The sequence below is a fragment of the Lathyrus oleraceus genome, chromosome 4, assembly GCF_024323335.1.
Source record: "Lathyrus oleraceus cultivar Zhongwan6 chromosome 4, CAAS_Psat_ZW6_1.0, whole genome shotgun sequence".
NCBI classification, from domain to species: domain Eukaryota; kingdom Viridiplantae; phylum Streptophyta; class Magnoliopsida; order Fabales; family Fabaceae; genus Lathyrus; species Lathyrus oleraceus.
Genome location: NC_066582.1, coordinates 79833165 through 79857930, shown reverse-complemented (window position 1 = coordinate 79857930; position 24766 = coordinate 79833165). Strand labels below are relative to the sequence as shown.

Genomic DNA, 24766 nt, shown 5'->3' with positions numbered 1-24766 from the left:
TTGATTCTTGGATCATGAATGATCCTCTCTCTCTTGTATATGTACTGTAACTTGTAATGAGAATAATAACCCTTCAAATCATTCTATTTATATTTATAACTTGGTATCAGAGCTTTAAGCTCGAAAGCTCTCGATCCACAATAACCACAACGACAACCGCTGGTAATTCAAAGAAAAATGACCTACCAACATCAGTTTCTGTCAAGCTGGACAGAAATAATTTTCCCTTGTGGAGGTCACTAGTTTTACCTGTCATTAGGGGTTGTAAACTAGATGGGTATATACTAGGAACAAAAGAATGCCCTCAAGAGTTCATCACTGCTGCTGATTCAAACAAGACCAAAAATCCAAGCTTTGAAGAATGGGTAGCAGATGACCAAATACTGCTTGGGTGGTTATTGAATTCAATGACCACTGAGATTGCAACACAGTTGATGCACTGTGAAAATTCCAAACAACTTTGGGATGAGGCTCAAATTTTGGCAGGTGCTCAATCCAGATCTCAAATCACATATTTGAAATCTGAATTCCATGGTACAAGAAAAGGAAATCTAAAAATGGAGGAGTATCTGACTAAGATGAAAAAGCTAACTAATCAACTAAAGCTCGCGGGTAATCCTGTCACAATCTCAGATCTAATCATTCAAATCTTGAATGGTTTGGACTCTGACTACAATCCTATAGTAGTCAAACTCTCAGATCAATCATCACTCACTTGGGTTGATCTACAAGCTCAACTCTTAGCCTTTGAAAGTAGGCTCGATCAACTGAATAAACTCACAAATATGTCTCTCAATGCTTCTGCAAATGTTGTCAACAAAACTGAATACAAAGGCAACAAGTTCAACTCAAATACACAAAACTCAAATTGGAGAGGCTCCAATTTCAAAAACCATAGAGGAGGCAGAGGCAGAGGAAGAATGTTCAAACCAACATGTCAAGTGTGCAACAAAACAGGTCATATAGCAATGAATTGCTTCCACAGGTTTGACAAATCTTACTCAAATTTATCAACTGATGTAAACAAAGGTTATACACACAATCCATATTTGGCCTCACCTCACTATGCACAAGACTATGATTGGTACTTTGACAGTGGTGCAAGAAATCATGTCACACATCAAACAGAAAAGTTTCAAGATTTAACCGAGCATAATGGTAAGAATTCACTTGTTGTTGGAAATGATGCTAAGCTGGATATTATTGGTACAGGTTCATCCAATCTAATTCACTTAAATTGCATAACATGTTATATGTACCAAACATTACCAAAAATCTACTTAGTATATCCAAATTGACTCATGATAATAACATCACTGTTGAGTTTGATGTTGATTGCTGCTTTGTGAAGGACAAAATAACAGGGAAGGCACTCCTAAGAGGGAGACTTAAAGATGGATTGTACCAACTCTCAAAATTAGATAATAAGTCCAATGACCTTTGTGCTTACATTTCAATCAAGGAAAGCTGGCATAGAAAACCTGGACATCCCAACAATAAAGTGCTAGACAAAGTCTTGAAGAATTATAAGATCAAGACACCATCTAGTGATAGTGACCACCCTACTTTCTGTGAAGCTTGTCAGTTTAGGAAAATGCATCTTTTACCATTTAAGTCTTCTGGTTCACATGCCCTTGAGCCATTAGATTTGATTCACACTGATGTATGGGGTCCTTCCTCAATAAATTCCACTTCTGGTTTTAAATACTATGTCCATTTCATATATGACTATAGCAGATTTACTTGGATTTTTCCCTTAAAACATAAATCTGAAACCATACATGCTTTTTCTCAATTTAAAAACTTGGTGGAAAATCATTTGAACAAAAAGATAAAGACTATCCAATGTGATGGTGGTGGTGAATTCAAACCAATTCAGAAACAAGCATTAGAAGCGGGCATACAATTTAGAATGTCTTGTCCATACACATCCCAACAAAATGGTAGAGCTGAAAGAAAACATAGACATATTGCTGAGCTAGGCTTAACTCTACTTGCTCAGGCCAAAATGCCAATGTCGTTTTGGTGGGATGCTTTCTCAACTGCAGTTTATTTGATCAACAGGTTGCCTTCAACAACAAATTTCAATAAAAGTCCCTACACCCTAATCACCAAAAAGGAACCTGACTATAAAGCTTTAAAACCTTTTGGATGTGCCTGTTATCCCTGTCTCAGACCATATAATCAACATAAGATGCAATTCCACACCACAAGATGTGTTTTTCTAGGCTACAACAACTCTCACAAAGGCTATGAATGTCTCAACTCCCATGGAAGAGTCTTTATCTCAAGACATCTTGTGTTCAATGAGAATCACTTCCCTTTTCATGATGGCTTCCTCAACACAAAAAGGCCATTGGAAGAGATAACTAATACTGACCATTTACACAGTTTATTTCCTTTATGTCATGCAGGTAATGATAATCCGAGTCCAACAAATGAAACAGAAGCAACTGCAAGTCAGGACACTCTCACACCAGTTGCAAGTCAAGACAACAGCTCACCAACTACAAGTATTGACACTCAGCAACAACTCACTATTCAAAGTGCATGTGACTCAATCAATGTAGAGGAAAACAACATTGAAACTATGACATCAAATGAAGACACTGTTGAGACAAGTAATAACATCAATGATCAACATGAAGCGGTGGCAACTCACAAAATGCGCACTAGAAGCAAAGTAAGGATTCATAAACCAAAATTACCCTACATTGGTCTCATTGAATCAGAAATACAAGAAATTGAACCAAGAAATGTGAAGGAGGCACTCGCTAGTCCACTTTGGAAGGAAGCAATGAGCAATGAGTACAAAGCTCTCATGTCCAATCACACATGGAATCTAGTACCATACACAGGCCAAGAAAATATTATTGACTCAAAATGGATCTTCAAAACCAAGTACAAAGCAGATGGATCCATTGAAAGGAGAAAAGCAAGATTAGTTGCTAAGGGTTTTCAGTAAACTGCTGGATTAGACTATGATGAAATATTCAGTCCTGTGGCAAGGCTAGCACAATTAAAGTTATCCTGTCAGTAGCAGTTCATCTCAACTGGGACATTAGACAATTGGACATAAATAAGGCATTTCTAAATGGCTACCTAAAAGAACAAGTCTATATGCATCAACCAGAGGGATTTCTCAACTCCACACATCCAAATTACATCTGTAAACTATCAAAAGCAATCTATGGTTTGAAACAGGCACCAAGAGCATGGTATGATAGCCTCAAACATGCACTGTTAAGTTGGGGATTTCAGAACACCAAAAGTGACATCTCTCTATTCTTTCTCAAAGGTACTGATCACACAACCTTTCTCCTCATTTATGTTGATGATATCATCATCACAGGTAGCAATAACAAATTTTTGGAAGCTTTTATCAAACAGTTAAACATTGTGTTCTCATTAAAAGATCTTGGCCAATTGCACTACTTTTTGGGAATTGAAGTGCAAAGAAACAGTAGTGGTTTGTACTTGAAGCAATCCAAGTACATTAGAGCCTTACTCAAAAGATTCAACTTTGAAAAAGTCACTGCTTGTCCAACACCAATGGTAGTGGTATACAATTTACCATTGAGGGGGAACCAATGAAAGATGCAACTCTATTCAGACAAGCCATGGGAGCACTGCAGTACTTAACCAACACAAGACCTGACATAGCCTTCTCTGTCAACAAATTGAGTCAGTACATGAGTTCTCCTACAATGGAACATTGGCAAGGTATAAAAAGAATATTCAGATATCTTCAAGGCACCATTGATCATTGTCTACATATTAAACCATCAACTGATCTAGACATCACAGGGTTTTCAGATGCAGATTGGGCAACAAGCATAGATGATAGAAAATCAATTGCATGGCACTGTGTTTTTCTTGGTGAAACTCTAGTATCTTGGTCTTCAAGGAAGCAAAGGTAGTGTTAAGATCATCAACTGAGTCAGAATATAGAGCATTGGCAGACTTGGAAGCTGAAATTACGTGGACATGCTCACTAATGCAAGAGTTAAAATTGCCCCAATTAAGAAATCCTATTCTGTGGTGTGACAATCTAAATGCTAAAGCTCTTGCTTCCAATCCAGTGATGCATGCTAGAACTAAACACATTAAAATCGATGTGCACTACATCAGAGACAAAGTGCTACAAAATGAAGTCACAATTGCTTATGTACCCTCAGCAGACCAAGTTGCAGATTGTCTCACCAAAGCTCTCACTCACTCAAGATTCAATCTGTTAAGAGACAAACTTGAAGTAATTACATCACCCTCAAGTTTGAGGGGGGTGTTAGACAAGTCACTTAATACTGTATTGACAGTAGTTAACCATAAATCATATGCAATTAGAATATTTGATTTTGTCTTCATTAGTTTCCTTATTGGTAGCTTGTACATTAAGTTCCCTTGATTCTTGGATCATGAATGATCCTCTCTCTTGTATATGTACTGTAACTTGTAATGAGAATAATAACCCTTCAAATCATCCTATTTGTATTTCTAACTAAACTATTGTTGATATTTATAAATTAAAATATAAGTTAAAAAAAAGATCTCGTCAATTTTCTATTTAAAAAACGTGAGAGGGGAACGAAAGTTGCTTGAATTTAAATAGGAGGATTAATTTTGTGAATCAAGTCAAATTGGGGGATCAAATTTATAATTTAGTCTTATTATCACTATTTATTATTATTATTATTATTATTATTATTATTATTATTATTATTATTATTATTATTATTTTGTTAAATATGAAACTCTTATTATTATTATTATTATTATTATTATTATTATTATTATTATTATTATTGAATATGAAACGAGTATTATTTTGTTGAATTTAGTCACATTATTCGATAAAAGAATAAATAAAATAAATATGATTTGTTTTTGTTATTATTATTATGAGTTAGATTTGAAACTATTTTTTCTTTAAAAGGGATAAAAAATTTAACTAATTATATTATTTTAAAAAAAACATTTAAATAATAATATACATGGATATCAGTAAATATATGTGGGTATCTCAAAATACATGGATACCCGTCTTGTGAATTTTTTTATAAAAAATAATCAAGTTTTTCAATTAAATTTCCAAAGTAACCATTGTTTGAAAATATTTACAAAAATAACCACTTTTCCAAAAACATGTAACAAAGTCGCCAGGTGCATTGCCGAATCCAATGAAAATATTATTCACATGCGTCACATGCACTAGCGCATCCATGTCCATGAAATCACTAGGAGTAGTGCATGCATGTGCATGTGTCACATGGAATGGCGCATGCATAGTCCACTCTATGTAGGCGCCAATGCATGTGGCTACTGCTCCTGCACTCCATCTATAAATACAACATCACTCTCCCATAATTTTTCACACATCTTCTTACTATCTCCTTCCATTTTTCTTCATTCTCCTTCCATTTTTATTTAACATGTCTTCATATTCATATATGTGTCCTTATTTTCAGAACAAATTCCAGAACCTTCGACGTGTTTGGGAGATTGACATCAACAAAGAGTCAATGACCAATGGGATTATTCCGATTGAAGAGACTTTACAAAAGAGATGTGTCGTCATTAGAAGAATCGACGTCAGCACATGTTAAATGAACCAATCATAAATAGTGCTATAACAACTCAACATTATATGACATGGTTTAGATCGGTTACAACGTCACATTTTGTGTTTGAGCCAAGGTATTTGATTGATCCATTTCAACGAGCTTCGTCAACATACGCCCAATAATAAATCCCCGCCCAAGAACAATGTCAACCCAACAACTAACCTCACATCATCACCTTACCATGTACACCTAACCACCAACCACCCAACCTCACAATCAATTCATGTCACACACTCAAACTCAAAATTAGGAACCAAACCCTAACCACCAACAATCATACGCAACCATCACATCTGTCTATAGCCCGAATGATTCATATGATTCAACTGCATGCCATCATAGCCCCCCACTTATAAACACTCAAACATCTCATCGCCACAACACTCAACTATTATTTGACTTTAATACACCACACGAACCATTGCTTCGTTTCCAAAATGATTTAATGTCTCAATTTGGAAAATCATACCGCCCACAAACCATCCAACAACAACGACCTAACTACGACAACATGGACACCAAACTCAATTACGGCAGCACCGTTGGCGGTAATCCCCCGGTTATTTTGGGAGAAATGATGACAAATTTGTCAAATACCGCTAGACCTTCCACCGGACCTTCACACCAGCCACCATTGCATCATGTCAGCACTCAAAGATCTCATACACCTCAGGAAAATCGTGGAACATCTCGAAGGTAGGCTAACACATCGGAATATGGAACAGAGGGACGTTTCAATCGGGCGGATCATTGATTTTCTTGTCAATTGTTAAGTATTTTAATTTTATATCATAATATTAATAATTATTTTTCTTTTACCTATTTATTTTATTTATTTCAATTTTATATAGGTATAACATATAAAATTTATAAAAAAAAATAATGCTTAAAGCATTCATCACATGCAATGACGCATACACTTCATGTCATAAAATATGCGTCAATTGCATTAGCTTCATCTGCATGCATGCACCATTGCTATTGGCGCCTAAGTTCAAAGTCAACATGCATGCGCCTGTCGGTGCATGAAAAGTGTTTATATTGGTAAATAATTTGAAATAGTGGTTATTTTGAAATTTTAATTGAAAATTTTGGTTATTTTACAAAAAAAAATCTCGTGTTGCAAATACCTGTATAGGTATGGAGCGGGTAGGAATATCATATTTACTAAACAAGGTGAGTAGAGGAGGACATATAAAATGTATCTTGTCACCCCATATTTTAATGTGACTCCTCTATATTTTTTCATAATGGTAAAAATGTCTTTGTCAAAATTTAATTAAAAAAGAGTGATCGAAAAATTCATAATGAATTTAAAAATTCGATAGTGTATTTTTAAAAGTCCGGTATGCATTTTTACTGATCTTTTAAAAAATGAATTTAACACTCCAGATTTTTTGATAAATCTCTGATATGTTTGGTAATTTTTTAGATTTTTAAAAAAATTCAATACTTCATTTCTGATTAAAAAAATGGAATTAACACTGTCGGATTTTTCGAAAATTACTATAAAATACCAGATATTTTGAAAATTTTGATAAAAACTTATAGATTTTTGAAAAATGCGGAAAAACTTAGATTTTTTTGAAAAATAATATAAACTCAGATTTTGAAAATTTGAGAAAAACTCATAGAATTTTTGAAAAATCAGATAAATATTCATAGACACTTTGAAAAATATGGTAAACATTCATAGATTTTTGAAAAGTCTGATAGTATATTTTAAAAATCTAATAAAAATTCATAGAGTTTTGAAAAATTCGATAATTCAAATTCAGTAAATTTTAAAAAATTTGATAAAAAATCGTGAGATGTCCCAAAAATCTGATAAAATTCATAAATTCTTAAAAGTTTAATAAAAATTCATGAAATTCTTCAAAAAAAAATCTAATAAAAATTCATAAATTTTCTAAAAATCCGAAGAAAAAAAATACTATTTTTTAAACACATAAAAAAAAATCAAAAACAATATGATGGTAAAAACTCCTCTCATTTGTGGGGGTGGCGGAATATATTCTTCCTTTCTCATCATGCATGTGTGATCTGCAGCGCATTACCGTTTACTAGCCCGCTATATCTTTTTAATTATATGGATATGCAAATTGCCAAAATCACGTTGTTGTTCATCTAGCTCCACAACTTTCACTGCTGAAGAAAAGCATACGTTTGAGAGGAACAGTCTCAATTTAATTTAAATAGATAAACTCCTATCCATATTTATTATAATTTTGGTACGTGAACTATAAGCAAGAGTCTCATAGTAAGTATATATATATATATATATATATATATATATATATATATATATATATATATATATATATATATATATATATATATATATATATATATATATATATATATATATATATATATATATATATATATATTTCAGATTTTTGATGAAGAAATGTGTCTACTCTAGTGCTCTAGGCTCTCCTCACCACTCATTAAAATCATGTATAGCATGAGAATTATGTATTGTGTTATTACGAGAAATACACGATCACATATATATGAGGGAGATGTATGCTACATCTCATGATATATTGTATTATGTTTAATTTTTTATTTTATGTTGTTTTTAATTAATTTTATTATATTTTCAGTTACTTGACAGAGGCCCTTAAATGTATGAACAATAAGAAAAATATCATCATTCTTTAGGTTTCATTAGAGGGATGGTTTATTGATGTCATTCAAGACACTTTGCTAGCTGATTTCTCTGCCATCGCTTTAACATAGTTGACAATGGCTTGTTATAGGTGGGGATCAAATTTGCATTTGTTAATAGGGATTCATGTGGAAATTATCTATGCAGAATTTTAAAATTGAAGATTTTTTTCCGTGAGAACGGAGATGAAAAGGAAAGTTCCCCAATGATATTTCGGGGCGGGGATCGGGGAAGTATCCTTCGCCCCGTAGATTTCCCGATCCTGATTATATTATTTAACTTTTATATATAGTATATTATATAATATATAATTATATAATTTTACATGTTTTTTTCATAAAAATAATCATTAATATATTAGAAACCTATTTTCCATTCAATTAGTAAATTAGTGCTTATATTTCATAACTGCAAATGTTTTTGCATTTTTTTATTGATACAAGATGAGTTTTTATTTTTTTTAAAAATAAAGATGCAAAATATATGTTTTATTAAAAAAGAAAAAACAACAAAATACTAATTGTCGCGGCTGAAAAAGTGACAGAGTCGCCACCATCCTTTATTCGTTCCTAAGGAACAGGGAAATAATGATAAAACCTAATAGTCAAGAGTAAGAGACTAGGTTTGGGAGTCAGTTAAGTAAGGGGAAGCTGTTAGGCACCCCTTTACCTCCATTGTACTCAATGGGATCCTCTTACAATTCTAGGGCTAGTGTGTGTTTCTAAAGTGTTTGCTTTAATATTTATTAATTATTAATTATTATTTATTTACAGAAGGTATTACTTTTAAATGGACGAGAGACCCAAAAATATTTTTCATAATTGTATTCGCTAGAGTTTACAACTCTATGCCTACGTACCTTCGCATTGGGCGAGGGATCAGAGTACCGTAGTTCTTCTTGAAAATGTTATTTGGTTGGTTGTTTTTATCCCTTGAAAATTCTCACGCCTCGGGGGCGGAGAAGTAATTGATTTTGAAAAGTGTCTCAATACACTAGGGTAGAGGTCTTACGATTTGAAGTGAGTTCAAATTGATTTTATCCCTTTTATCCCATGCAAAAATAGTATTTTAATTTATTTAAGAAAATAAGTTAGGAGTCATAATTAGGTATTAGACATAACCCTTTATCCCCGATTTATCCCTTGACTTATCCCCTTTAATTAATTGCAACAAAAAAAACCCGTTAATTTGATTATAAAAAATATATTCATATTGATACTATATATGATTATCCAATATTAAAAGTTTAATTTAGAAACCATAAAGAACATATCCCTTATCCCGAACTTTAATCCATGATTTTATCCCTAAGAATTGTAAAGGAATTATATCCCATGTTATCCCCAAGTTATCCAATGATTATCCCATTATTTACAAAAGAAAAATTATAATACTTAAATATTATATTTATATGACATATCCCTTATCCCATATGTTTTATCCCTTTTTTATCCCTTGTGTTATCCCATATGTTTTATCCTTTTTTATCCCTTGTGTTTTTATCCCTTATGTTTTTGTCCCTTAAAGTCCTAAGGTTTTATCCCATAACCTTATACCATATTATCCCTAGTTTTTTTTATCCCACATTTCTATCCATAATTATCCCAAATTTTTTATCCCGAATTTCTACCCCAAAACTATCCCTTATTTTGTATTCCAAATTTCTATCCCAAAATTATCCCATATTTTTTTATTCCATATTTCATTAGACATAATTTTTTTATCCTGATTTTATCCCCGATTTAACCCTTGAAAATAAAATAATTTTATCCCACATTCTTATCCCATTAAAATTTATAAATATAATATAATTTAATTAATAAAAATAAATTAATTTAGATTTAATAAGATATATCCCCTATCCCGATTTTATCCCATTTTTATATCCCTTAAAACCCTAAACATTATCCATAATTCTATCCCATAATCATCCGTATAATTTTATATTATTTATGATTAAAAATCGAGTCTTGTCTACTGGGGTATGATTTGGTATTCCTTATAGATACAATACAAGGTTTTTCAAACTTTCACATATTTTAATAATTAGTTAAAATAATTATAAAAGTTAATGTAAGTTATATATAAATATACTTAACTCATGTTAAACAAAGTTTCGAAGCAATTATAATAACAAAATATGTATATTAAGGTGTGAACAAAAGAACCAACCTACGGGATCGAGGTCTATCCCGGTGAACCAAATTATTAAGCTTTTGAACTCTCTCCCTTCTTATGTGTTTGATTCGATCTTTTCCTTCTTCATTTTACTTTTGTCTTTGAACTCATCTTCCCCTTTTGCACTTGATAGAATAGGTGTCGACAGAAATTTTATGATATGTATTTTGTAAATTATCGATTTATTCTCTGTTTCTTCCCCTATATGTGAATTTTTCTCTTCACTTTATACTAAACTTCAAGGATCTCTAAGATTAATGCTGAGTTAAATGGGATTAAGGTTGTGATTTTTTTGTTCCATCCTTAGCTATTAAGTTTAGTGCAATTTTGGAAATAGAATTGTAATTTGATCTGTTATTTGTATGAAAAGATCTTATTTTTTTATGATTTTGTTCATTTTTGAAATTCTTGAAATTGAGTCAGTTTAATTTGGCATGTTTTCTTTTACCTGGATTTCATGTGTTCACTATTTGGGATATTTGAATTGCTACTTAATGCTAAAAAATAAAAAAATGATGAGTCTTATTTCTCTAATTATCACTAATTAAAAAAATTGATTTCTAGCCGGACAATGAAAATCAACAATCTCTTATTTCCTCTTTCATCTACTATATATATACTTATACAAATCACAAAAAAAAGTAAAGATTTATGATAATAATAACTAATAAAAAATAATTATAATAATAGTAAACAAAAAGGAAAAAGTAAATAATAATAAAAATGAGAAAAGTGAGAGAAACCTTAACAAAGTTCCAACATGATTCAAACCTAGGACCTCACACTTGCAAAAGTCCCTACACTCAAGTGTCTATCATATGGGTTAATGTATTCATTCAAAATAAACTGAAATCAAAACTAATATGATAATAATATTTTTTTGTTGATATTTTCTATTTTTTTATTTATAAAATAGAACTCATATATTAATAACATATTTTTTATAGACCTTTTTTTTGATAAAAATGCATAAACATAGAAAAATAATGTTTATCTAAAAAATGTTTAATTAAAAAACAAAAATTAAAAAATACAATTTTTTTGATTTCTTTTTTTTTGTAAAAAAATAGAAATAAAAGGTGAAAACTTGAAAGTTGAGATATGGAGTTTTGAAGGTTGATAAATGGTTGTTTATACGTTGTTTTGGAAAGATTTTGATTTGTTTTGAATGCTCATGAGTGGAATGTTTTGGAAAGAGATGAACCGTATTTTTTATATTTGGAAGGTTTGTGATCGCATCATATTTCCTAATAATAATAAATAATAATGAATTTATTTTTTCAATAATTAACCCAAATTAATAATAATAATAATACTTGACTTTTTCTAATTACTGTAATAATAACAAAAGATTTTTCTCACAAATAAAAAAATGTTTCTTTTTGTTTCTTTTTATAATAATTCTAATAACTAATATAATAAATAACTACAATTTAAATTAAAAATAATGATAATAAATACAAAAATAATTAATAATAAAAAATGAAATAATGAAAATAATGATAATAATATTTTTTTTACTCTTCTTGGACTAAAATATATAAAATAATAATTAAAAAATGCCTTAGGTTAAAATGAAGAAATAATTTTAAAATCATTTTCTTTAGTTTTTTTATTTATTAAAAATGCATAAAAAAATAAAAAATTATTAAAAATAAATATTTATGTAAAAGGAAAATTAATTAAAATAATAAATAAAAAAAGATACAAATTTTATGGAAAAAGAGAAATAAAACGTAAAAAGGAAAAGACATGCAAAAATTAGAAAGATGAGACTCAAACTCATAACCTTTCATGATCATAACTCCTTACACATGTTCTTTTACCAATTATGCCATTTCACATATTCAAAATAAAGTGAAAATAGAAAGCATATGAAGGGTGGGCAAAATTTGGGGTACGACACTAATGTTATAGTTTTGATTAAAAAAATATAGATTTTTTTTAAAACTCAATCTTCGAGGATCTTCGATTCTCTGTAGGGATGGGGATGAGGGAAAATATTCCCCCGTAGCAGGGAACAAGGACGAGGATGGGGAAAATATTTAGGGACTGGGCAGGGAGCGGAGAAGCATCCTCCGCACATTCCCTGTCTTATTGACATCCCTAACAAGAACACGATCACATTCTACCTTAGCGTTTAGGAGATGACAATGACACTTGATGATGTTTCATATCTTTTACATCTCTCTATCTAGGATGTCTCATTGACCACACAACTGTTATCGAAGAGGAAGAAGAAACGTTGTTGGTCGACCTACTTGGATCAAACTCAAAGAGGTCTTTTTATGAAGTTGTAAAGACTAGGGGACTCATGCATGTTCTAGCTTTCTCAAAAAAGAGTTTGATAGATACATGTTACATGTGAGTCTCGCTCAAAAGGGGGGAAACGTCGTGGATATTCACACACATATATAGTTTTCCATCATTATGTATCTCCCGTTTATGGTTGGTTCGACCTTCTTTTGTTCTTCACTCTTCACACGAGGAATCAACCACACATTTGTTGCAAGATGATTCCGTTGCGCAATGATTATTAAAGAAGAAAAGAAAAGATGAATTTGAGAAGAAAAGAGAAATTAGGCTTTTAGAGAAAAGGGGAAGAAGGATAATATTTCTGCAGAGTTTCTCTCTACTTTCAAACTGAAGTTTTTATTCAATCTTATATAACTTCATGTATTATAATGATAGGGTACCTCCCTATTTATAGAATGAGATTTCTTGCACACCAAGCTATCTCCAACTAACCTAACTTAGCTAAAACACAAAATAAAGCTAAGTCTAAATTTCTGTCGAGATACACTTCTTCGACATTTCGACAACTATACAAATTTTACACAACATTTTGACAACAACAGGCTCTGTTAAAATAGTGATTTGACACAAAGAAATATATTCTCAACACACCAACTAATTCATTATGTCTAAGCTATCTACATTCATCATTGTTCTTAATCTTTTAAACACTTCGACCTGCAATCCTTTTGTCATGATGTCTGCAACCTAAATCCCAGTTCTGCAGTGTTCCAAGTTCAGCTTCCCATTCGCTACTTGCTATCGAAGATAATGGAACCTCATTTTGATGTGTTTGCTTCTTCCATGTGCTATCGGATTATTCTCCAGATTGATAGTAGACATGTTGTCGATCTTCATGGTAATTGCTCCATGATTCTTTCCTATAATTTCTTTGACCAAATTCAGCACCCATGTTGCTTGAGATGCACAAAGAGAATCACCTATGTATTATACTTCATATGACAATAATGCTACTATCGGTTCTTTTCTTGAGCTTCAAGTAATTAGTGCACACCTAGCATAAACACATAACCAACTGTGGATTTTCTATCCTTGGCATCACTACACCAACTTGAGTCGGTATAACCTACTAGCTTGAACTCTTTTCTTTCATCATATGCAGGAAACATAATGACATACTTTAGAGTTCCTATGAGATATATTAGTATCTTATTCGTCGATGCTAGATGTGATATCTTTGGCTTCTGCATGAATCTAATCATTATACCTACATTGTATGCTAGACCAGGCCTTGTGTGATAAAGGTATCTTAATGATCCAATAAGTCTTATATACCGTGTTGGGTCGAAATCATCTTCATCTGAGTTTTTTGATAGTTGCAGTCTTGGTTCAGCAGGTGTCAAAGTCACATTAGAGTTCTTTGATGCATTATCAGACCTCTATTACTCTTGTAGAATTTGATACGAAGGAAGTATCAAATGTTGCCCATATCATACATTTCAAATTCCTTGCTAAGATCACATTTGAAGTCTTCAATCTCTTTCTTATAGTTACCTGATATTAACAAGTCATCGACATAGAGATACAACATAAGAAATTATCTCTTGCTTCTTCTTACATATACCCCATGCTCAGTTGTGCACTTCACAATTCCTTCTCCCTTAGGAAACTATTTATCTTCTTATTCAAAGCTCTTGGAGCTTGTTTAAGTCCATACAGGGCTTTATGCAACATGTTAACTTTTCTTTATTAGCCTTGTTTCACAAACCCAACTGGATGTGAAACATAAACTTCTTCATCTAAGGGGTCATTCAGGAATGCATATTTCACATCCATCTGACACATATGCCAGTTGTTCATATTTTCTATACCAACAACAAACCTGATTCTTTCTATCCTAGCAACAGATGAAAAAATTTGTCGAAGTCGATTCCTTCTTTCTGAAGAAATCCTTTCGCCACAAGTCTTGTCGTGTGTCGAGTTTCTTCTCCTTTGGGATTTAAATTCACCTTTCTATACCCACTTCACATTGATTTCCTTTTTCCTTGAGGAAATTTGACAAGTAACCAAGTGATGTTGACTTCGATGGACTTCAGTTCCTCATTCATCGCTTTCATCCACCTTGAATCCTTCAATGCCTCAGTTGTATTGATTGGTTCGACATTTGTATAGAAAGTATAATGTACCAGCTCACCTTCATCATTAGCCACATCATCTTATTTAATCAAGCATTCATGTAACCTTGCAAGAATGTGTTTTGTTCTTTGACGTCTACTTGTGCTTGCTTGACCTCTGACTTCTTCTTGTCGAACTTCTCTTTCGACTTCACTTGTTGGTTCTTCACATAAGATTCTCACTGAATCCTTCTTTACATTTTCATTTCAATCCCATTCCTTTAGCTCATCTATGATAACGTCCCTGTTGATCACTATTTACTTGTTCACTGGGTTGAACAACTTGTATCCACAAGTCGAATGATATCCTATTAGGATCATTTGACTCGATATGTCATCAAGTTTTCTTCTCAACTGATCAGGCACATGTCTATGTGCTATAGATCCAAATACTTTCAGATGACTTAAGCTAGGCTTGACACCAGACTAACACTCTTTTGGTGTGATTCCTTCTAGATTTTTTGTCGGACATCTATTTAAAATGTATGTTGTAGTCGACACAGTTTCTCCCCATAATTCTTTGGGTAGATTTTCCTTTTAACATACTTCCCATCATATTCATGATGGGTTTATTCTTCTTTTCAGCAATTCCATTTTGTTGTGGAGTATAGGGTCGCACCACCTCATGCATAATCTCTTCTTTCTCACATAATATGTCGAATACTTTCGACACATATTCTCCACCACCATCAGTTCTCAGAATCTTGATTTTTCTACCATTTTGTCTTTCGATCATAGATTTAAACTTGGCAAATAACTCAATCACTTCACTTTTATTCTTGATCAGGTCAGTCCATAGTTTTCGACTAAAATCATCCATGAATGTGACAAAGTATCTGTTACCTCCAAACGAATCCACATGGATAGGACCACAGACATCGAAGTACATGATTTCAAAAATTGCCTTCGACTTGCTTCCTGCATCCTTGCTGAAGTTGTCCTTATGCTGCTTTTCCTACAAATATTCCTCACACACTTCATTTGGAATGTCGATTTTGGGTAACCCTAAAACCATATTTCTTCTTTTCAAATCGCTCATATCTTTGAAATTAAGATGTCCGAGTCTATAATGCCATATCCATTCATCCTCGCTAGCTGCAGTTGCAAGGCACTTGTGCTCCATCATATTAAGTTTAATCTTGAAGGTTCTATTATGAGACATGAGAGCCTTCAAGATTAACCTTCCACCTGAATCGAGAACTCTCACCATCTTATCTCCAATCAACATTTTGTAATTCTTTTTTACGAACTTCCCTATTCTGAGAAAATTAATTTTCATGCCAGGTATGTATAAACATTGGATATTACTGACATTTTTCCATCTTTCCTCATAATTAGAACATCACTAATACCTTCAATTGCTAGAGTATTGTCATTTGAAAATTTCACCATGTTCTCCATCAAGGGTTTTATGTTGACAAACCAATCTTTCCTACCAGCCATGTGTGATGAGCATCATGAGTCAAAGTACCATTGGTCCTTGAATATTTCTTCATGTCTTGTTGTGACCATCAACAACATCTCTTATTCTTCATGCTTTTCAAACTTTGCATGATTTTCTGATTCTTTTGTTTTTCAGGACAATCACAAGAGTAGTGACCATACTTTTGACAATTGAAACACTGAATGTGACTTTTGTCAAGTTTTCATCCACCGCCTCTTCCTCTACCTGCAACACCACTTCTGTGGTTGCTTTGGTATGAGGGTCTTCTTTTATTCGACGAATTTACTTCCTGCTGGTTTCTTCTACCAATCAAATTGTTGTAGCCTTTTCTACCTTTGTTGTCAAACCAATTTCGTTTGTCTTTCATTTCTCTTGTTGATTACGCCTGCAAATCCACATCACTCTTCGAGAGAGAGAGAGAGAGAGAGAGAGAGAAAGAGAGAGAATGCAAGGGTTTGTCTAGGCAGTTCCCTAATTGTACTCACTATGGGTACGTCTGTCTCCAATTCCAAATAGAATTAAGATATTGAATTAACCTTTGTAAAATTTGTATACAAGAGAGAAATAGAAATTCAAACCCCCAAATTCTAAGTTTGATGTTGATTATTTCTTTTTCTCTTCCCTTGATCTTAAGTAAGATTAAACGACCCAACATTTCCAATTGATCCTCCGGTTACCGCTACTCCTTTGGCAAAAACTCTTTTCTTCAAAGTAATGCCCCTTCCATCAATTTCTGTAACCCCCGTGAAATCATGGAGTTATTCTGTAACCGTCATAGATGACTGTTCATGTTGTGTTATAACGCCTTTCCAGAAACCGGATCCGACTTAGTATCGTTTACCAGTGTTCTTAAAAGGTCGGGACCGAATTTCTCATGCTATATATCCATACTCCCCTTGTCCGGGATCCGACTTGCCCATGTTATATGCAGCTCGACATGTTTGTTCATCCCTACTCGGCCTCAACAACTCGACCTTTAGGAATTTTGGGGTGTACATAAGCCCCACAATCACGAGATACAATAGGTTGGAGTGTTTAGACAGAAAAGTCTTGGAATTCCTTCCTCCTCGATCCAGTCACCTACGCGATAAGTTACTGTGTGATAATGGTTTCTTAAAAGAGAAGCAATGACCATTATTCTCTCTCCTTGCCATGATGATTTTTTTATGGGAAACACAACTTTTTATCATGATTTTAGCTCGATATAGCTTCTTGACCATTGTAAACTCACTTCCCTAAAAGGACTTCTTCCTTCCTTGTTCCTTTACTAAAATTGTGATTTCTCATTTTCCTTTCGAGACTTGCTGCCTAATTTTCCTATGCTCCCTTTCTCAATCATTTTCTGCATACTCAAGCCTCATATATTGTTTTCCTGTCTTTATTATGTGTATATTCATGGACATATCTCTAACTTACCCCAGGTTTATATTTTAGCAGCATGCCTCAAAAATTTTCTTTGCTGCGGACCGACTTACTTCCTAATTGAATTTTATTGATAACTTAGATCTTTTGATCAACCAATTTAGTCGTTTATTAGAGGCTTTTTAGACCTTCGATTTGGTCACAAGCTTGATAGCCCAACCAGGGATATTTAACCAATTTAGTCGTTTATTAGAGGCTCTTTAGACCTTTAATTTGGTCACAAGCTTGATAGCTCGACCAAGGATTCTTATTTTTATGTGCGGTTTCGTTAGGTTAGAGGTTTTATTAACATAACCCGACCAAAGGTTCTTATTTATATGGTTGATTACTTAGGTCAGAGGTTTTATCAACATAAATCGACTAGAGGTTCTTATTTACATGGCCGATTACTTGGTTCATAAGTTTTATTAACATAACCCGACCAGAGGTTCTTATTTACATGGCCGATTACTTAGGTCAGAGGTTTTATTAATAGAACATGTCTGAGGTTCTTATTTACATGGCCGATTACTAGGTTTTATTAACATAATTTGGCCAAAGGTTTTTATTTACGTTGTTGATTACTTAGGTCATTGGTGATGCCTACTACCCTTATCACTCCCAGGACGAGTTTGACTTTACTGTAAGAGACTAAATCGACACATAGACATATGAATTGAGGATGTCTCATTAAAAACCCTTGCCCTTGTCAGCGAAAAGAGTGCTACCCATAACCTTTATTTAATAATATCATTACATAATGTTAACTGTAATAAAACCTAAGGTTAGAAACATTCCAAGCCCTTGGCATTTTTATTCCTTCAAAATTTTCAAGTTTGTAGACTCCATTATTCAGCTTTTGTTTGATCCGTTAAGGTCCCTCCCAGTTTGGGGAGAGTTTTCCCTTCTTTTGCCTATATGTAACCTTCTTCAAAATCAAGTCACCCTCTTGAAAACTACTCGGTCGGACTCTAGTGTTGAACCTTTTGGTCATCCTTTATTTTGCTGCACATTCTCTCACATGAGCCATTCTTCTGATTTCTTCTATGAGGTCAACCGAGTTTTCCATCCCTTCCTTGTTAAGATCTTCATCAAAGTTTAATCGATGCCAGGTTAAATAATTGATTTCTACGGGTATCATTGTGTCGGCCCCATACACCGTTCGAATAGGTGTCTAAGTACTCAGTTAAGAGCCCCTTCACTTCATCCAACTTCTTCTTAATTCCTGATAAGATGGTCTTGTTTCCTGCTTCTGCTTATCTATTAGCATGGGGGTGCTCGACCGAAACAAACCGGTTATGTATGTCGAGGTGGGTGCAAAATTCTATAACAGACGATTTCACGAATTGCATGCCATTATCAAATACAATGATCCCTGGTAAGCCAAAACGACATGTGGTATTTCTCCAATAAAAACTTCTTACCCCCTCTGGGGTGATTCGAGATACGACCTCACTATTGAAATATGGGTTAGGATCAAATGACGTCAATGTGTCAAACTTAATAACATGGCACCTCCGTTAATCTTTTACCGCATATCTATATAACAAAATCCACCGTTGAATTAAAAGTTATTATCATATAGATCATATCTATAAAATTTAACATCAATAAAAAATCATTTGATATGTTAAAGAGAAGAATCAAAATTAACAATTTTGTTGAAGTTTTGTAAGACATTAGTTTTTATGGATCTCACTGACATATCAAATGATTTTCGATTGATGTTAAATTTTATAAATATGATATATATGATAATAGGTTTCAATCAAATGGTGAATTTTGTTATACGGATATGCGGTAAAGAATTATCGGAGGTGTCATATTATCAAATTTGACATCTTGATGTCATTTGACCCATTAAATATTTTATTCTATTTTTTATTTTAAATAATTACTTTTTTATTTTTGATATTCGACATAAATATATTAACAAACTACACTAAATTTTTCGCAAGTTAAGAAATTTTAAATATTATTTTCGATTATTTATCATTTTTTTCATCACAATTAGATACTAATGTATCAGGTTTAAGAAAAATACACATATATGTTAGATATAGTATCTTTTATTTGCCTTCGGATTTTGTTATAAATTTAATTATTTTCATAACATGCCATTTACCATACTCAAGACAAATATGTAAAATAAATGATTTTTTGATATAAGTTTTTAAACAATGATTTTTTCAACAAAGAATTATTTTTAAAAATAAATAGTTTTTTCAACAATAACAAAATTGTTCCAAAAAATAATTTATTATAACGTCTTAAATTATTCGTTGTTATATGTATGTAAAAAAACTTATATTATTTTTAAGAACACTAATTGTTGTTGGAATAAGTTTCTTTCCTCCACAATTAATGCGATATTTGAGAGACATTTAAAAGTATTACAGCATATTATATAGTTATCAGATTTTAGAATCAAGAGAGAAGTTTTGTGATTTCCAAAAAGAAACAACATTTTAGTGAGGCATGTGGAATATGTGGCCCATTACCGTTTACCAGCCCACTTGTGATTTGATGAAAAGATTGTCCACCGAATCTTGTTGCCACTATATATTGATTGCTTAATAAAGAGAGAGAAAATGGTTTTGGTTTCCACCCAAGTCACCACTAAGAGGTTAGTAGCATTATTGCTGGTTTTCTGCTCTTTACTTTTCTTTTCTTGCTTCATGCCACAATGTACTATTTTTAGACTTGATTTGGGTTGTTTTAGGTAAGTCTGAACAATCGATCAGTTTAGGTCGATATTAAATTTAAAATTAAAATCGGACTCAAATTATAGTTTAATTTTAAAGATTTAATATTGATCGAAATTTTTTAATTTTTAATGATTTGGTTAAATCGATTTGAGAAATATATAAGATAGGTTGATTTGATTATCATTTTTATAATTTAACGGTTGGTTTTATGTAATCACAAGTACTCACATGTAGTTCAAATTAGTCGGGAGTTTCATGGATTGGATTTATTAATGTAACTTTAACTACTATGGTAAAGGATAAAAATTAACTATAAAACTTAAAAAAATATTAAGGGTATGTTTGAAATACATCTTAAAAACTCTTTTTTAGTTTTTGAAAATTTAAAATTTAAAAATTTGTTTGAATATAATGTTTTGTAAAAGTGTTTTTAAAAACTCTTTTCTATTTTTCAGTTTTTAAAAGCAAAAAAGTAAAACACCTTAGTTATATTTTGCTTTTAAAAACTAGTTTATCAAACAAATTTTTTATTAATTTTTTTTTTAAAATAGTTTTTAAAAATAGATTTGAAAAACAAAATTTAAGAACTAAAATTGAAAAGTGTTTCAAACAGGCCCTAAATTTATCTCTTTTTGAATTTTGAGTTTTTACACTCCTATATAAATTTTTCTATAGTTTTTCAGTAGGTAATAGTAATCCGGTAAATATAATAGAAGTAATCCTAACTTATGTCTTAAGAGTAGAAATTAAAAACTAAATAAAAAAGTATTATTTTGAAAATTGTGTATTTATTATAATAAAAATTTAAAATTAATTTTTTAATTATTATTTTCAATATAATTTTTTTATTAATAGGGGCTTTTAACTTGTGTCCTAAGAGCACAAGTGAACATTACCCATATAATTTTTCAGTACACTTTATTAGAATTTATGCGATAGATAAATTTGTTTATTTTTTATTACAATATCCAAAGTGTTATCGAATTATTTTTAAAAAAATTGAAAATTACCCATGACTTATTTATGAATAGATTTAAATTTTCGTATAAAAATATACACCACAATACATTAATTAAATAATTTTAAAGATTACTCGCGGTTTAATCGCGAGTAAGTATAATTTTTTAGGTAAAATTGTAGATCCGAATACATTGAAAAAAGATTTCCATAAAATTTTATTTTTGGATTAACACTATTGACCTATGAAGCATAGACTATCGCATGGATACCGCAACACAACATGATAGAGACATTCCAACATCGATAATGTCAAAACATAAGACACCGACACCACTTCATATATATAATATTATTTTAGCTTGTATGTCCATCTATTATTTAAAAAAGTAAAAGTATTTCAATAAAAAAGTAATGTCATTGATCTTTTATTGAAAACATTGCTTCAATACATGTTTTATACTTTTAGATTTATGTGAGAATTGTCACAAAAAAGTGTTTGCGGTGTGTTGAAGCAATTTTTAGATTTATGTGAGAATTGTCAATAAAATACTTGTACGAAGTGTCTGACATCTGTTGTATGAGTGTCAAAAATGTGTTGGAGATCGATTCAAAAAGTGTCGGACAACGAAAAAGTATCTGACACTTATTTGACTTTTCTGACACTTGTATGACTTTTTCGACACGTGTCGTACGATTGTCATACAAGTGTCGGACACTGACACGTGTCGAACACTGCGACTTGTATGACTTTTGCGACACGTGTCGTACGATTGTCATACAAGTGTCGGACACCGACACGTGTCGAACACTGCGACTTGTATGACTTTTTCGACACGTGTCGTACGATTGTCATACAAGTGTCGGACACCGACACGTGTCGAACACTGCGACTTGTATGACTTTTTCAACACGTGTCGTACGAGTGTCATACAAGTGTCGGACACCGACACGTGTCGAACACTATGGCACACCTACACATATAGGTGTTTGTGCTTCATAGTTATTAACTAAAGAACACTCAAAGCAGATTCTGACATGTTAATAAGCAATCCTACTAAAAAAAGAGTCCGACAAAGAAAAATCAACAAAGCCCAAAGAAAAACATTAGAGAAAGAATACCAACAATCCGATGTGACACAAGTTATCACTTAAAAGCTTGCAGTTGAGCAACATAATACCTTATTGTCTTCCTTAAAAGTAAAGACCGAGAAGAAGAAACCAGATTTTGTATAGGAAGCAATTCATGTGGTTGAATCAAGTATGATGAATGATAAAGTAAGGGGGATAAAGTTGAGAAAATGAGGAAGAGAAAAGAAAAGAGTAGGACAAGAAAAAGAAGTAGGTTGTTAGCCTAACTAGTATTGCGTTTTTAACCAACCAACCATGAATCATGATTGTTTATGTTTGTTTTTTATTTTCAGTCAAGTATAATCTTGCTAGAGCCCTTCATATTTGAATAATGGGGATATTATCCTTCTTTTAAGTTTGGGGGTATGATACTTTAAGAGTTTTGAGTCTTTTAATTAAGTATTTTTATTTTTATTAATGATGAAAGAAGTACCATGTTTCTAATTGACTTGTGATGAAAATATATATTTTTAATAAATAACCAATCAATCTTACTATTATCAGAATTTCAGAACTAAAATTCAAAATTTTAAAAATGACCATGAATAGTTGATAAATGTTGGAAACAAGACCTATGATAGGAAGAAAAATATAAAGAGCTATGCACGTTTATGACTTGGTAAGTGATGATTCTTGTCACGTAAGAAGAAGGCAGAAAAATGGTTAGCATATTAACTAAGTTGAATTGTCCTAAAGTATGAAATAACCTTGCTCTAAGATTATATTTAGGGGAGAGAAACTATTTAAAAAAAGTTATCTAATTGGGACGACTACCGATGCATGTTTAAAAAAATAAAATAGAAAAAAAAGAATGGTGAATAAAGTTCGTGTGTTAAAATATGGAGGAACAATGTATATTTTACTCCGAATAACAAGTTGAACTCAATGCAAGTGAGACCCTGTCAAGTAAAAATATAGTGCAAGTAGAATTCTCAACTTCAAAATGAACCAAAAAGCCTAGAATATCAATGAATTTATCAACCCCTGTTGAAGCTTGGAGTTGAGTCTTTGGCCATAGGACAATACATACCAAATAGGAATTATGCTATTTATCTTTAAAATACGTCTATTATCAATGGCCATCATGGATTACAGTGATACACACACAATGTGTAAGAAGATACTATGCAAGGTTGAGTTGTGCAGGAGTAACCATTATGATAAGTGTTGTCACGACAATATTACAGGGTATGCCCGGTAGGATTTGAGTCAAAAGAAGTTGGATTAGGTCATGAGTTATAAAGCCAAAGAGATAAGGGTGAGGATTAGGTCATGTTGTATCAATCCACCCCTCAGCTAGTTCATGTCTGCTATAAATCATGTTGTAGTGTTATATTTGTAAGAGGGTCCTCCTAGGTCGATGACTGTAGGTCTCCCCTGGAGAGGCGACGATAATGTGTCGCCTAAGGGAAGGCATCACCTCACGCCAAGGTTTTTCTATCGCCTAAATCATGGAAAATGTGGGATAAGATATTTCTTGCGCAGAGAGAAGTCAGGGTCATTAACTGACTCATATCCCCCTTAGAAATAGAGATTCAACGGTCCACCATTGATTAGGTGCGGGTGACCCTTTCTAAGAAAACCCTAGACTCAAGGGCCTCTTTAAATACATCTCCACGAGTTGAGAAAGTTCAAATTATAACTCATACTTATTACACCCCTCATACACTTATACCTAAGCACACCCTCAATCTACAGAGCCTCTCACCCCACGTGAGTAGTGTAATATCTTGTATCCCTGAAATACTTTATTCGTTGTCAGTTGGAACAAATTGAGATCCTATATGCTCTATTTGTTTTCAGTTGAATGGGAGCTCGCTTGGATGCTTCATCAGGGCTTGCTAATCGAAACAGGGTAAATCTGGGAAAGTAAACATTCTGCTTCGTCTTGCTTGGAGCTTTCCCGAGCTTGCTAAGCAAGAGTCTTTATGCTTTGCAAAATGTTAGTGTTCCTACTTCCACCATAAAATGGGAATTTGACTCTAACTAACGTGAGGTTGAATGTGTTAGAGAACTAGTTTAATGCTTTACCTTTTTCGTAAAAGAAATCATGCTTATGTTTCCATGTTGTTTGGATAATGATAATGAACTATGGTGTGTTTTTTGGTTAATGATTGGAATTGAAATGTAATACATGCATGAGAAGACAAATTACTAAGTTCATATAAAGGATCCATTATTAGTACAGGTCTGGTGAAGTACTAAGTTCCTAGAATGGATTT

General features: G+C 32.4%; 1 protein-coding gene across 1 annotated transcript; it reads left to right on the top strand.

Annotated features, from left to right (window-relative positions):
- Positions 1 to 3590: 3590 nt before the first annotated feature.
- LOC127136110 (uncharacterized mitochondrial protein AtMg00810-like) lies at positions 3591 to 3920 on the top strand. Its single transcript, XM_051062705.1, has one exon. The coding sequence runs from the start codon at positions 3591 to 3593 to the stop codon at positions 3918 to 3920; it is 330 nt and encodes a 109-aa protein (XP_050918662.1).
- Positions 3921 to 24766: the final 20846 nt, after the last annotated feature.